The 13,293-nt window shown below is 42.4% G+C and overlaps 1 protein-coding gene across 1 annotated transcript in view; it reads right to left on the bottom strand.

Moving 5' to 3' along the window:
• C4H13orf42 (chromosome 4 C13orf42 homolog) overlaps positions 1 to 12,147 on the bottom strand; it is a 30,762-nt gene extending 18,615 nt beyond the window's left edge. The window contains exon 1 of the mRNA XM_077155823.1: positions 11,740 to 12,147. Coding sequence (XP_077011938.1) covers positions 11,740 to 12,147 — 408 coding nt within the window. The remainder of the gene's footprint in view (positions 1 to 11,739) is intronic.
• Between the last annotated feature and the right edge of the window lie 1,146 nt (positions 12,148 to 13,293).

Raw genomic sequence — 13,293 nt, 5'->3', positions numbered from 1 at the left:
AGACAGTGGGATGATATATTTAAAATACTAAAAGAGAAAAACTGCCAACCAAGACTCCTATATCCAGCAAAATTATCCTTCAAAAATGAGGGAGAAATTAAAACATTCTCAGACAAAAAGTCACTGAAAGAATTTGTGACCAAGAGACCAGCTCTGCAAGAAATACTAAAGGGAGCACTAGAGTCAGATACAAAAAGACAGAAGAGAGAGATATGGAAAAGAGTGTAGAAAGAAGGAAAATCAGATATGATATATATAATACAAAAGGCAAAATGTTAGAGGAAAATATTATCCAAACAGTAATAACACTAAATGTCAATGGACTGAATTCCCCAATCAAAAGACATAGATTGGCAGAATGGATTAAAAAACAGGATCCTTCTATATGCTGTCTACAGGAAACACATCTTAGACCCAAAGATAAACATAGGTTGAAAGTGAAAGGTTGGGAAAAGATATTTCATGCAAATAACAACCAGAAAAGAGCAGGAGTGGCTATACTAATATCCAACAAATTAGACTTCAAATGTAAAACAGTTAAAAGAGACAAAGAAGGACACTATATACTAATAAAAGGAACAATTAAACAAGAAGACATAACAATCATAAATATTTACGCACCGAATCAGAATGCCCCAAAATACGTGAGGAATATACTGCAAACACTGAAAAGGGAAATAGACTCATATACCATAATAGTTGGAGACTTCAACTCACCACTCTCATCAAGGGACAGAACATCTAGACAGAGGATCAACAAAGAAATAGAGAATCTGAATATTACTATAAATGAACTAGACTTAATAGACATTTATAGGACATTACATCCCACAACAGCAGGATACACCTTTTTCTCAAGTGCTCATGGATCATTCTCAAAGATAGACCATATGCTGGGTCACAAAGCAAGTCTTAACAAATTTAAAAAGATTGAAATCTTACACAACACTTTCTCGGACCATAAAGGAATGATGTTGGAAATCAATAATAGGCAGAGTGCCAGAAAATTCACAAATACATGGAGGCTCAACAACACACTCCTAAACAACGACTGGGTCAAAGAAGAAATTGCAAGAGAAATTAGCAAATACCTCGAGGCGAATGAAAATGAAAACACAACATATCAAAACTTATGGGACGCAGCAAAGGCAGTGCTAAGAGGGAAATTTATTGCTTTAAATGCCTATATCAGAAAAGAAGAAAAGGCAAAAATTCAGGAATTAACTATCCATTTGGAAGAACTGGAGAAAGAACAGCAAGCTAACCCCAAAGCAAGCAAAAGGAAAGAAATAACAAAGATTAGAGCACAAATAAATGAAATTGAAAACATGAAAACAATAGAGAAAATCAATAAGGCCAGAAGTTGGTTCTATGAGAAAATCAATAAGATTGATGGGCCCTTAGCAAGATTGACAAAAAGAAGAAGAGAGAGGATGCAAATAAATAAGATCAGAAATGGAAGAGGAGACATAACTACTGACCTCACAGAAATAAAGGAGGTAATAACAGGATACTATGAACAACTTTACGCTAATAAATACAACAATTTAGAGGAAATGGACGGGTTCCTGGAAAGACATGAACAACCAACTTTGACTCAAGAAGACATAGATGACCTCAACAAACCAATCACAAGTAAAGAAATTGAATTAGTCATTCAAAAGCTTCCTAAAAAGAAAAGTCCAGGACCAGATGGCTTCACATGTGAATTCTACCAAACGTTCCAGAAAGAATTAGTACCAATTCTCTTCAAACTCTTCAAAAAAATCGAAGTGGAGGGAAAACTACCTAATTCATTCTATGAAGCCAACATCACCCTCATACCAAAACCAGGCAAAGATATTACAAAAAAAGAAAACTACAGACCAATCTCTCTAATGAATACAGATGCAAAAATCCTCAATAAAATTCTAGCAAATCGTATCCAACAACACATTAAAAGAATTATACATCATGACCAAGTAGGATTCATCCCAGGTATGCAAGGATGGTTCAACATAAGAAAATCAATTAATGTAATACACCATATCAACAAATCAAAGCAGAAAAATCACATGATCATCTCAATTGATGCAGAGAAGGCATTCGACAAGATTCAACATCCTTTCCTGTTGAAAACACTTCAAAAGATAGGAATACAAGGGAACTTCCTTAAAATGATAGAGGGAATATATGAAAAACCCACAGCTAATATCATCCTCAATGGGGAAAAATTGAAAACTTTCCCCCTAAGATCAGGAACAAGACAAGGATGTCCACTATCACCACTATTATTCAACATTGTGTTGGAGGTTCTAGCCAGAGCAATTAGACAAGAAAAAGAAATACAAGGCATCAAAATTGGAAAGGAAGAAGTAAAACTATCACTGTTTGCAGACGACATGATACTATACGTCGAAAACCCGGAAAAATCCACAACAAAACTACTAGAGCTAATAAATGAGTACAGCAAAGTAGCAGGTTACAAGATCAACATTCAAAAATCTGTAGCATTTCTATACACTAGTAATGAACAAGCTGAGGGGGAAATCAAGAAACGAATCCCATTCACAATTGCAACTAAAAGAATAAAATACCTAGGAATAAATTTAACTAAAGAGACAAAAAACCTATATAAAGAAAACTACAAAAAACTGTTCAAAGAAATCACAGAAGACCTAAATAGATGGAAGGGCATACCGTGTTCATGGATTGGAAGACTAAATATAGTTAAGATGTCAATCCTACCTAAATTGATTTACAGATTCAATGCAATACCAATCAAAATCCCAACAACTTATTTTTCAGAAATAGAAAAACCAATAAGCAAATTTATCTGGAAGGGCAGGGTGCCCCGAATTGCTAAAAACATCTTGAGGAAAAAAAACGAAGCTGGAGGTCTCGCGCTGCCTGACTTTAAGGCATATTATGAAGCCACAGTGGTCAAAACAGCATGGTATTGGCATAAAGATAGATATATCGACCAATGGAATCGAATAGAGTGCTCAGATATAGACCCTCTCATCTATGGACATTTGATCTTTGATAAGGCAGTCAAGCCAACTCACCTGGGACAGAGCAGTCTCTTCAATAAATGGTGCCTAGAGAACTGGATATCCATATGCAAAAGAATGAAAGAAGACCCATCTCTCACACCCTATACAAAAGTTAACTCAAAATGGATCAAAGATCTAAACATTAGGTCTAAGACCATAAAACAGTTAGAGGAAAATGTTGGGAGATATCTTATGGATCTTACAACTGGAGGCGGTTTTATGGACCTTAAACCTAAAGCAAGAGCACTGAAGAAGGAAATAAATAAATGGGAACTCCTCAAAATTAAACACTTTTGTGCATCAAAGAACTTCATCAAGAAAGTAGAAAGACAGCCTTCACAATGGGAGACAATATTTGGAAATGATATATCAGATAAAGGTCTAGTATCCAGAATTTATAAAGAGATTGTTCATCTCAACAACAAAAAGACAGCCAACCCAATTACAAAATGGGAAAAAGACTTGAACAGACACCTCTCAGAAGAGGAAATACGGATGGCCAAGAGGCACATGAAGAGATGCTCAATGTCCCTGGCCATTAGAGAAATGCAAATCAAAACCACAATGAGATATCATCTCACACCCACCAGAATGGCCATTATCAACAAAACAGAAAATGACAAGTGCTGGAGAGGATGCGGAGAAAGAGGCACACTTATCCACTGTTGGTGGGAATGTCAAAGGGTGCAACCACTGTGGAAGGCAGTTTGGCGGTTCCTCAAAAAGCTGAATATAGAATTGCCATACGACCCAGCAATACCATTGCTAGGTATCTACTCAAAGGACTTAAGGGCAAAGACACAAACGGACATTTGCACACCAATGTTTATAGCAGCATTATTTACAATTGCAAAGAGATGGAAACAGCCAAAATCTCCATCAACAGAAGAGTGGCTAAACAAACTGTGGTATATACATACGATGGAATATTATGCAGCTTTAAGACAAGATAAACTTATGAACCATGTAATAACATGGATGGACCTAGAGAATATTATGCTGAGTGAATCCAGCCAAAAACTAAAGGACAAATACTGTATGGTCCCACTGATGTGAACGGACATTCGAGAATAAACTTGAAATATGTCATTGGTAACAGAGTTCAGCAGGAGTTAGAAACAGGGTAAGACAATGGGTAATTGAAGCTGAAGGGATACAGACTGTGCAACAGGACTAGATACAAAAACTCAAAAATGGACAGCACAATAATACCTAATTGTAAAGTAATCATGTTAAAACACTGAATGAAGCTGCATCTGAGCTATAGGTTTTTGTTTTGTTTTGTGTTGTTTTGTTTTGATTTTACTATTATTACTTTTATTTTTTTCTCTATATTAACATTCTATATCTTTTTCGGTTATGTTGCTAGTTCTTCTAAACCAATGCAAATGTACTAAGAAATGATGATCATGCAGCTATGTGATGATGTTAAGAATTAATGATTGCATGTGTAGAATGGTATGATCTCTAAATGTTGGGTTAATTTCTTTTTTTCTGTTAATTAAAAAAAAAAAAAAGAGAAGGGATAATTGGAGATGAAGGGATACAGACTGTACAACGGGACTGGATATAAAAACTCAGAAATGGACAGCACAATACTACCCAATTGTAATGCAATTATGTTAAAACACTGAATGAAGCTGCATGTGAGGTATAGGTTTTTTGTTTTTGTTTTTTTTGTTTTTTTTTCTTTCTATTATTGTTTTAATTCTTATTCTGTTGTCTTTTTATTTCTTTTTCTAAATCGATGCAAATGTACTAAGAAATGATGAATATGCAACTATGTGATGTTATTAAGAATTACTGATTGTACATGTAGATTGGAATGATTTCTAATTGTTTTGTTAATTCTTTTTTTAATTAATAAAAAAAAAAAAAAAAAAAAAGAAAATCCACCTAAACATTATAAAGTGGTTATACTTAGATGAAATATTCTAAGTTATTTTTATTTTCTTCCTTTCACTGCTTTGTGTTTTACAAATTTCATGGAAGGAGCAAATATAATTTTTTGTTGAGAAAAAAAATGTTCGCCTCGGAAAGTGTCTTCTTAATGGTGAGCTTTGATTCATTGCAAACTGGATCTTTTAGTTACTAGGATACAACTCCTTATGACTATACACAAACCACGTTTTCCTCTCTTTAAAACAAAAGACAAACTTCTATCTCCTCAAAACCACAGACCTATAACTTTTCCAGCTTGTCCATCAAATCTTAGAGCAGCTCTTGGTAAATTATAGTTGACGGTTCTGTAGCTGTTCATTTATTGAGCAACTACTCTGTGCCTGAAACCATGCTCCAATGGTAGAGATACAAAATTGGATAAGATTCAGTGCCTCCTTCAGAGAGCCCACGTCAGTGCAAGGGGTATGCAAGTTCCATGAGCTGAGATCAGAATCAAATACAGGAGGTGGGAAACCCCTCATGTTGGATTGTGGATGTCAGAAAAGGCTTCCTGGGGAAGTGACTTCTGTGCTGAGTTCCTACAACACAAGGAGTCAGTGAGGTGAACAGGGGACGGGAAAGAGGAGAAAGAGAGCAGAAAGTGCTATTGCTAGGCTAAGCAACCAGCATGTGCTTTTGAGGATAAAGTGGGGAATATAATTATACATGTTGTGGCTTGACTGAGAGGGACCGCAGGAATCACGGGCCCTGTTATCAATCATTATTATACTGTCATCTTGAGAAGAGCGTGTAACGATGTAATGGAATATCCTTTGCAGCTTATATTGAATTTTCTCTGCCTTTTGACTCTGTGAACCAGATATGGGCCAAATGACAGAGATCCCTTCTCTCCCAGTAACTGATGCTCCTAGAAAACCTACATTTTAATATCATTGCAAAAAAAAAATCTGTATTTGCAGAAAATTCCCAGCAGATCTAAAAAAATAATTCCCAGCAGTTATAAAACAGAACCTGCTTCCTGTCCACATGTTACCTAGATATGGATGATTCAGAATATTTTTAGGTGCAGTCCCTGTTGCCATCAAGAAGAAAGAGTCGTCCAGTTGCTACTGATGTGGTCTTATTTTACGAACCAGGATTGAGTGGCTTCAATAGAAAATGAATTCAGAAAAGCTTGCTATTGTCAGAATAAAACTATTTAAAATAGGAGTCCATCACTTTTGGCAGGCATTCTCCAGGGTTCAATTAATCCTTTTAAAACCATTCTCATAGCAGGTGGGTTTCTTTAGTCGGTGGGTGCGGGGGGTGGGGGGGGAAGGGGTACATTTTGCAGCTGGTTCTTCCAGGCAGCACTACCAGGAATCTAAGCAGCTTGGAGCCAGATAAACCACGGGAGAATTAAAGCAGTTTCTTCTGGCTATGAAGTGCAACCAATAACCCCAGCCTCGGAAAATTTCCAGCCTAAACCATGCAGCCGGTGTCCCATGGTGCACTGCAGACAACCCTAAACTGCTCCCAAGGGCCAGCCCTGGCTCTAGACGGCCTCCCAGACCCTTCTCTGCCGTCTGCCCAGGCCGACACCCACTCCCGCGTGGCAGGATGCTGGCTGTTTACCTGCTCACCTGGCCCGACGAGCATGTGGCAGTGAGGACCCCTGATCAGAGTTGGAGCAGAATCTCCAAATGTCCCCCTTCCCTTCCTATCAAAAGCCAAACTGAAATGGGCCAAGGCTTCTTCTAGGGGTGATAGAAATTTTCTCAGACAGATAGTGGTGATGGTCACAAAATTCTGGGAAATAGACTAAAAACCAGGGATTGTACACTTTAAGAAGGTGGATTTTATGGTACGTAAATTATAACTCAATAAAGCTGTTCTTAAAAATGTCAAGCTGAGTCACAAGATGTTAATGAGAAGTGTAAAGGGAGAAGGTGAAATAGCCCAGATTCCTGTAAAGCAGGAGAGGAAACTGCAGCTTGGAGAAATTACCATGAAGGTGAGGGGACAAACGAGCAGAAGTCAAAAACAGTCACATCCCAAACGTGACCTGAGAACAAACTATAGAAGGAGCAGTTTGCTTTTCAGGTCCCTGGGATGGAAGGGAACAAAGCAAGAAACACAATGGGATAACTTTTTGCTTTTCACAGACCCTTTTCTCTTCAAGAGGGAACCACGTCTACAGAGGATTTCTACAACATTGTTGGGAGGGGGTGAGGTCCCATTTGGGCATCTGAACCTCTCCTGAGATCGAAGGGATCTACAGAAGATGGTTCTCAGGCCCTCGGTTGACATAGCAGAGGCTCTGAGAAATCACCTCCAGAAATCAGTTTATGGTCTCTTTCTCCCATCAGAACAGGAATCTGTTCCTGACATGTTCTAACTCTTGCTGCGTGTTGATAAATGAATAAGTCATACATCTATGAACGAATTGTTGCTAAAATATTACTGAGGGCACTCGAACCATATCATGCAAGATTCCCCATATCAAGTCTCAGGCAAGAAACTTTGAAATTTAAAGCTGGAAAAAAATCTCGCTTTCCCTCAGCAATGGGTATGCTCTAATGCACAGCTCGTCGCAATTTTGAAGCGAGTCCAGCTCCCTACCACAGCTTCCAGCGAGTGCAGAGCCAAATTTAAAGCTCATCTGTAGCAAGTGCACTAACTCATAGAGCCCACATATTCTTTTGAGTGGTCTTGATTTGCAGTTGATGCTCTCACTCCTGATTTTCCTATTTCGGTTCCTATTTTATTACTCTGGTTTGTGGCTCATCTCAGATATTTTGTAGATTGAATTGAGAGGGTCACACGTACTTTTTGCTGAAACGATTTGAAGAGGCAACACCTATCTCACAAAGTTCATGTCTGGCTGGGTCCATACTGTTTTCACCAGCTATTTTTATAGGAGGCTTCAGGAAGTTGCAAAAAAAAAAAAGTACAAGCTAAATATTTAAATGCTCTGGAGAACTAGAGTAAACATGGAATCACAACACAAAAAGACAAATATTGCATGATTCCACTTATATGAAATATCTAGAATTAGCAAACTCAGAGACAAGAAGTAGTAATTAGAGGTTACCAGGAGTGGGGGAGAGGAGAATGGGAGCGTTTTTGCTTAATGGGTGCAGAGTTTCTATTTGGGGTGCTGAAAAAGTTTTGGTAATGTGTGGTAGTGATGATTACGGTCAGTAAATGTAGTTAATGCCACTGAACTGTACACGTAAAATGGTTAAAACGGCAGATTTTAATTTCTACAAAAATTTTTTTTTAAAAATTAATGGCATCAGAGGTAGCCATGAAATGAGAAGGCTTCAGGATAGAGGGAAATTTTAACGGAATGTATTGGTGGAGAGAAGAGAGCTTAAAACATGCCTTCGGGTCACTTCCTTTCAGCCAGGTTTCCCCCGGATGGACGGAAGCCAAGCTATGCAGCCACCTTTGGGGGCACTTTGCTCTGGTCCGGCAGATACTTGGTTAATGACCCTCCCTTGCTCAGGTTTACTGGCTCAGGGTACCTCCTCTCAGCATCTTTGGGACTCTCCGCTGCGTCTTGCCTACTACTAAGTTTTGGGGTGCTGCGGCACCTCATGGACTGGGTTTGGCTCCCAGCACCCTTCTCCTCCTCCTCGGGTCCCTTGTGTAAATGGCTTAATGTCTCCAAGCCTTGATTTTCTCCTCCTTGTAACGGGGCTGGACCATCAGCAGTGAGAAATATGCTGCTTCCTCTTGAGTGTGCTCAGGCTATGGTAAGGACGGAGGGAAGCCAGTGTGGAAGAATCACCCCCTCTTCTCTGACGGAGGCACCAAGGGATCCAGGTCAGCACCGGTGCCATCAAACTGATGCAGAGCTTATCCATTCCAGGGCAGCACCTGTTTCAAATACCCTGTCCTTCTACCGAGTGCACTGTGCATGTCTGGGAAGCTGTAACATTGTACATCCAAACCGTGAGTCCCAGACCAGCCCAATAACACCACAAAAATCTCAGGTGTGGGTTTCTTTTATACTTTGATTTTTCAATGTTGCCCACCCCCCCACTCCCCCCCACACAAATGTGATTAATTCATTTTGGTAATGACCCCACACACACACTCTGAGGGAGGAGTAGATATCACAGGGCCTGGTGGGGGATCCCCTTAGCAAGTTCCCACAGCAGCTTCCCACGCCCCCCCAGACTCACCCCATGTCTGCCTGTTCTCACGCCCCACCCCACATTGGCCAACGCAAGTGCCCTTCCAGGCTCTTGGCATCTCCAGGGAACTGGGCTAACAAACCATTTGGTACCCCAATGCTTCAAGGGTTAGCTGCTGTAGACTCAGGGCAGAAAAAGAAGCAGCTTGTGAAATCAACTTGGCAGTCGCCAACAGCATTTAAATCAAACAAACAAATAAATAAAAGAACGGCACAGGGTGGGTTGGGAATGTCATAGCGTGTTCAAGAAACCGGAATGAGTCTGTTTCATGAAACTTTTGTTTTGGTTGCATGGTTTGGGGAAATGGAACCAATATCTAAAATGTATATTCTTTATGGTAGTTCTCATCAAAGTAGTTCGAAAGCCACTATCTTTTCCCTAAGGAGGGAGAGAGGGGGGAATTTGGGTTCTGTGGCCAGGCCAGGGGCTGGTATTTGGAGGGAGAGAGTGAGGGTCTGCCTTAGCGCCCTGGAACCATGGGGGACACCACTCACGTCCCATACTAAATGCAGCTCTCCACTGATCTACGGCACAAAAATCAGACTTCAAGGTTTGGAAAGCATCCGTACGCATTCGCTGCTGTGCTCTGGGGACAGAAAGTTGAAAAGGATACAGTTTCAGTCCCACCAAACTCAACAAGCCCAGGGGCAGATAGATTTTAACAAACCATACAATAGAATGCAATAGATGCTAGAAAGGAAGTATGTTTAGGCTAAGGTTGGAGATGGGGAATGGGTGTTTGTGCTAAACTTGAAGTACAGCAGACATTGTCTACCAATGCAGGAGGGCAATGGCATTTCCGGAGAAAGGAGTCCTTCCAGTCTCCTGCCTGACAACGCCCCACACAGCAGCCATGGGCCCCCTTGCTAACCTTGGCGCCTGTGCCCATTGTCCCACATACACACCCCGCAGACAGCTGTTTCTTTAGGAGAGGTGGGGAAGCAGCGCATCTAATGGCCACTAACAGCCCCTGCAGATGGAGAAGCAGCACATCTAATGGCCACTAACAATCACCTGCACCTTACCTTTCAGAGCCAGTAAACATTTGGGTGCTGAGCATGTGCCCAGTGCTAGCTCTAGCACAACTTTGCTTACTCTTCGTAAGGTATGTTATTATTTCCATTTCTCACAACAGAAATAGAAGTCCAGAGAGGTACACTCAACTTGACAAAGTCACATAGCTGGTGCATAGCAGAGCTAAAATTCAAACCTCAGTCTGGTTGATCCAAAGCCCAAACTCTTTGCTGATGACATCATGATAGGATACCTTTCCAAAGAACACGCATCTCCTTCATGTCCGTGCCCCTCTTTGCAGCCATTCTCATGGGTGCAGAGCTGGCCAGAGTTCTGCTTCTAACCTGCCCCCATTTGAACAAGGAAGGGAGGAGGGTGGAAGGAAGGCTGGTTCTACCAAGAAGGACTCCATGTTGTGGGGAAATGTAGTACCTGGAAGAAATCTAACTAGCACCTAGAACCCCAGATGATCCAAGCTGTTGGGGAGTCCAGAAGCCACTGCAATCCCCTCCTTCAACAGGGAGGGCTGAAGCTGAGTGACTGACCCACAAATCTACAGCTGACTGGTCACAGAGGCACTAAGCACTAGGGCCCTTTTGTATAGTCTCCAATTCCAGAGTATTTTTAGAGTCTGGAAAGGATTATTTAGCTGCTCCCACTTTGTATAAAGTATAGTCAGTTGAAACCAATGGAGTTAGGCAAAGCCCTAAACATCTGATCACAAGCCAATTAATCATTCAACAGGAATGGAGCTTACACAGTTCTGCAGGGCACCCTAGGGAGACAGCAAGAAAGTGGGGGAGATAAGTGGGGGAGATGGGTCTGCTTTGAACACCCAATAATCCAATTATCAAGAAAACCATTCATGAAAGTATGAAATAAAACAGCCTCAAGCCACAGTTATAAAAATAATAATTGAGAAATGGGAAATAAAAGAATGAGTAACAGAATTTGTAGGGGATTATAATTGAAATCAGGTGGCCTAACCTACAGAGGCAGGATCACCAAGTCTCAGTTTACCCATCTGTGAAACAGAGGGAATTCCTTCCTGCCTTCTTCACCAGAACACTCAAAGATTAGGTTGGTAGTACTGTGATAAGTATAAATACCAAGATAAAATCAAGCTGTTTCTTTTATTACTGTCCTGCTGTGCCTATCTGGGCTTGAAGCTTCCTGTTTCCTCTAAAGCTGTCCCTGAGCCCCCAAAATGCCTGCACCCAAGATATAGACAAAATAAACTTTCCAGTTGTTTGGCTTGCAGGGGGCTGGATATTTGAAAATATATAGTTCTTATAAAGATTTCACCCTCCACTTGGAATTTTAGATGTGCTCATTAAAAAAAAGGTAAAAATTATAAATAAAAAAAAAATGAAAATGACAGTTTGTTGAGAAATTCTTTGCCAGGCCCTGTCACCCAAATACCACTCAATCATCATCTCATTTCCCAGCCTGGGAAGACAGCGTGCAAAGATTCTGTGAACTAGTTAGCCTTTACTCAAAATGTGCCAGATCAAGCTGGGAACGGGTGGTGAGAAGGAGAGGCTAGGTCCAGCTTTCAAACAGCTTGGGAGACTCTTGGAATGGTTCTGCCTGCAGGCACTCACCTTTATTTCTTTGGGGGTTGCCTGGATCACGGCCTTTTTCCCTCCCTTGGAGGATTTGGAGGAAGTCGAGGATATGCCGGGGGTGCGGCTGGGTTTCAGGTGGTTGAAGCTGCTGAGATATTTCTTCCGCAGGGCCAGCAGCTCCTGCAGATACTGCAGGCAGTCCTGGGTGCGCGAATGCATCCAGGCGCGGTCCTCCTCCCGCTGCAGGATGTACAGGCTTGTGTCCATGCTGCTGGCGCTCTTGTATTGCTTTAGGGACTCGCTGAATTTCTCTCCGTGATCCCCGACCACATACACGGAGCTGCTGCGAAGGAGCCTGACGGCCGGGCTGGCTGCCCCGTAGTAAAGACTCTCTTCCGCCGCAGCCTTCCGCTCGTGGAAGATGGAATGGACCTTTCGGAACATGGCGTTCGATTTTTCTCTGTGGGCGCCTTCCAGCCACCTGCGCTGCAGCCACTTGATCTAGCAGCGGGTAGAGGAGCCAGCGCCCAGGCTTCCTGCCATCTCCCTCCTGCGAACGCTCCAGTGGCTGGAATCCCCGCGAGCGTGGGTGCGCTCGGGCGGGTGACCCGGTCACCTCTCATGAGGGAGATTTACTTGCAGTGACCAAGAGCTCGAGAACAACTTCAAGATGGAAAGTGGGGCGCTGTGAGCGTAGAAAGAAGCAAGTTGCCCTGCTGGCTTTAGAGCACCCACCTGCTCTTCCATCGAAGTTTCCCGCTGGAGGGCGAAAGCGTGGCAATGCCTTCCTTCCCCAGCCAGTTATTTTATTCGATTTTCATGTGCAATCTCTGTCCCGCGCCCACCCCTTGGGCTTAAAGGAGTGTGGGTTTTAACACTGCCCCCTCGGCGGAGCTGTCCTCGGTCCTGAAATCCTGGGTGCAAAATGAAATGCCACGTAGCAAAGACGTGAAGTCGAAAGCTGCGTGAGCTCGAGGTCAAATCCAGTCTCCACCCTCCCCTCCGCCCCCACCCCTCCAGATAGGCCAGGGCGGGCACGGCCAGGCCCGCTGGCAGGCGACTCGCAGATGCCCCCGATAAGCGGGGCCCCGAGCCGGCATTCGAGCGTCCCGGAGACGCCTGGCCCCGCGGTAAGGAGACCGCGCGCGTTACCGGATAGCCGGTCTTTGTGCAGCCTGCGGGATTCAGACACCGCTCCGCTGCTCTCTGCACAAAGGCAGAAGCGAGGAGGGCGACGCACGAAAGCTGGCGAGCCCACCGTAATCCAAATAGACCGGCTAAAATCAAAGAGAGACTTTTCCAAGAGCATTATTGGAGCAGCTCATTCGAATCTTAGGGATGCGTCCTGGAGGATTCTCCTCAGGCAAACGCCAAACATCACTATTGCATTCAGTTTTCCACACGTTCTATTTCTCTCCCAGACTTCAGGCAGAGAGCTGAAGCCTGTAGACCGCTAGAAGAGGCGTTTTCTTAAATTCAGTGGGCTGCAGAGGAGACAATGTAAAAATTGTCTTTGAAGTCTTATTGAATGTATGTAACAACTTGGTTTATTTTTGCCCCTCCCGCTTTCCCTTTCCTCCTTCCTTCCTT

This window comes from Tamandua tetradactyla, chromosome 4, assembly GCF_023851605.1.
Source record: "Tamandua tetradactyla isolate mTamTet1 chromosome 4, mTamTet1.pri, whole genome shotgun sequence".
Lineage (NCBI taxonomy): Eukaryota > Metazoa > Chordata > Mammalia > Pilosa > Myrmecophagidae > Tamandua > Tamandua tetradactyla.
The sequence above is the reverse complement of the archived record's forward strand: the minus strand, read 5'-3'. Positions and strand labels throughout refer to the sequence as shown.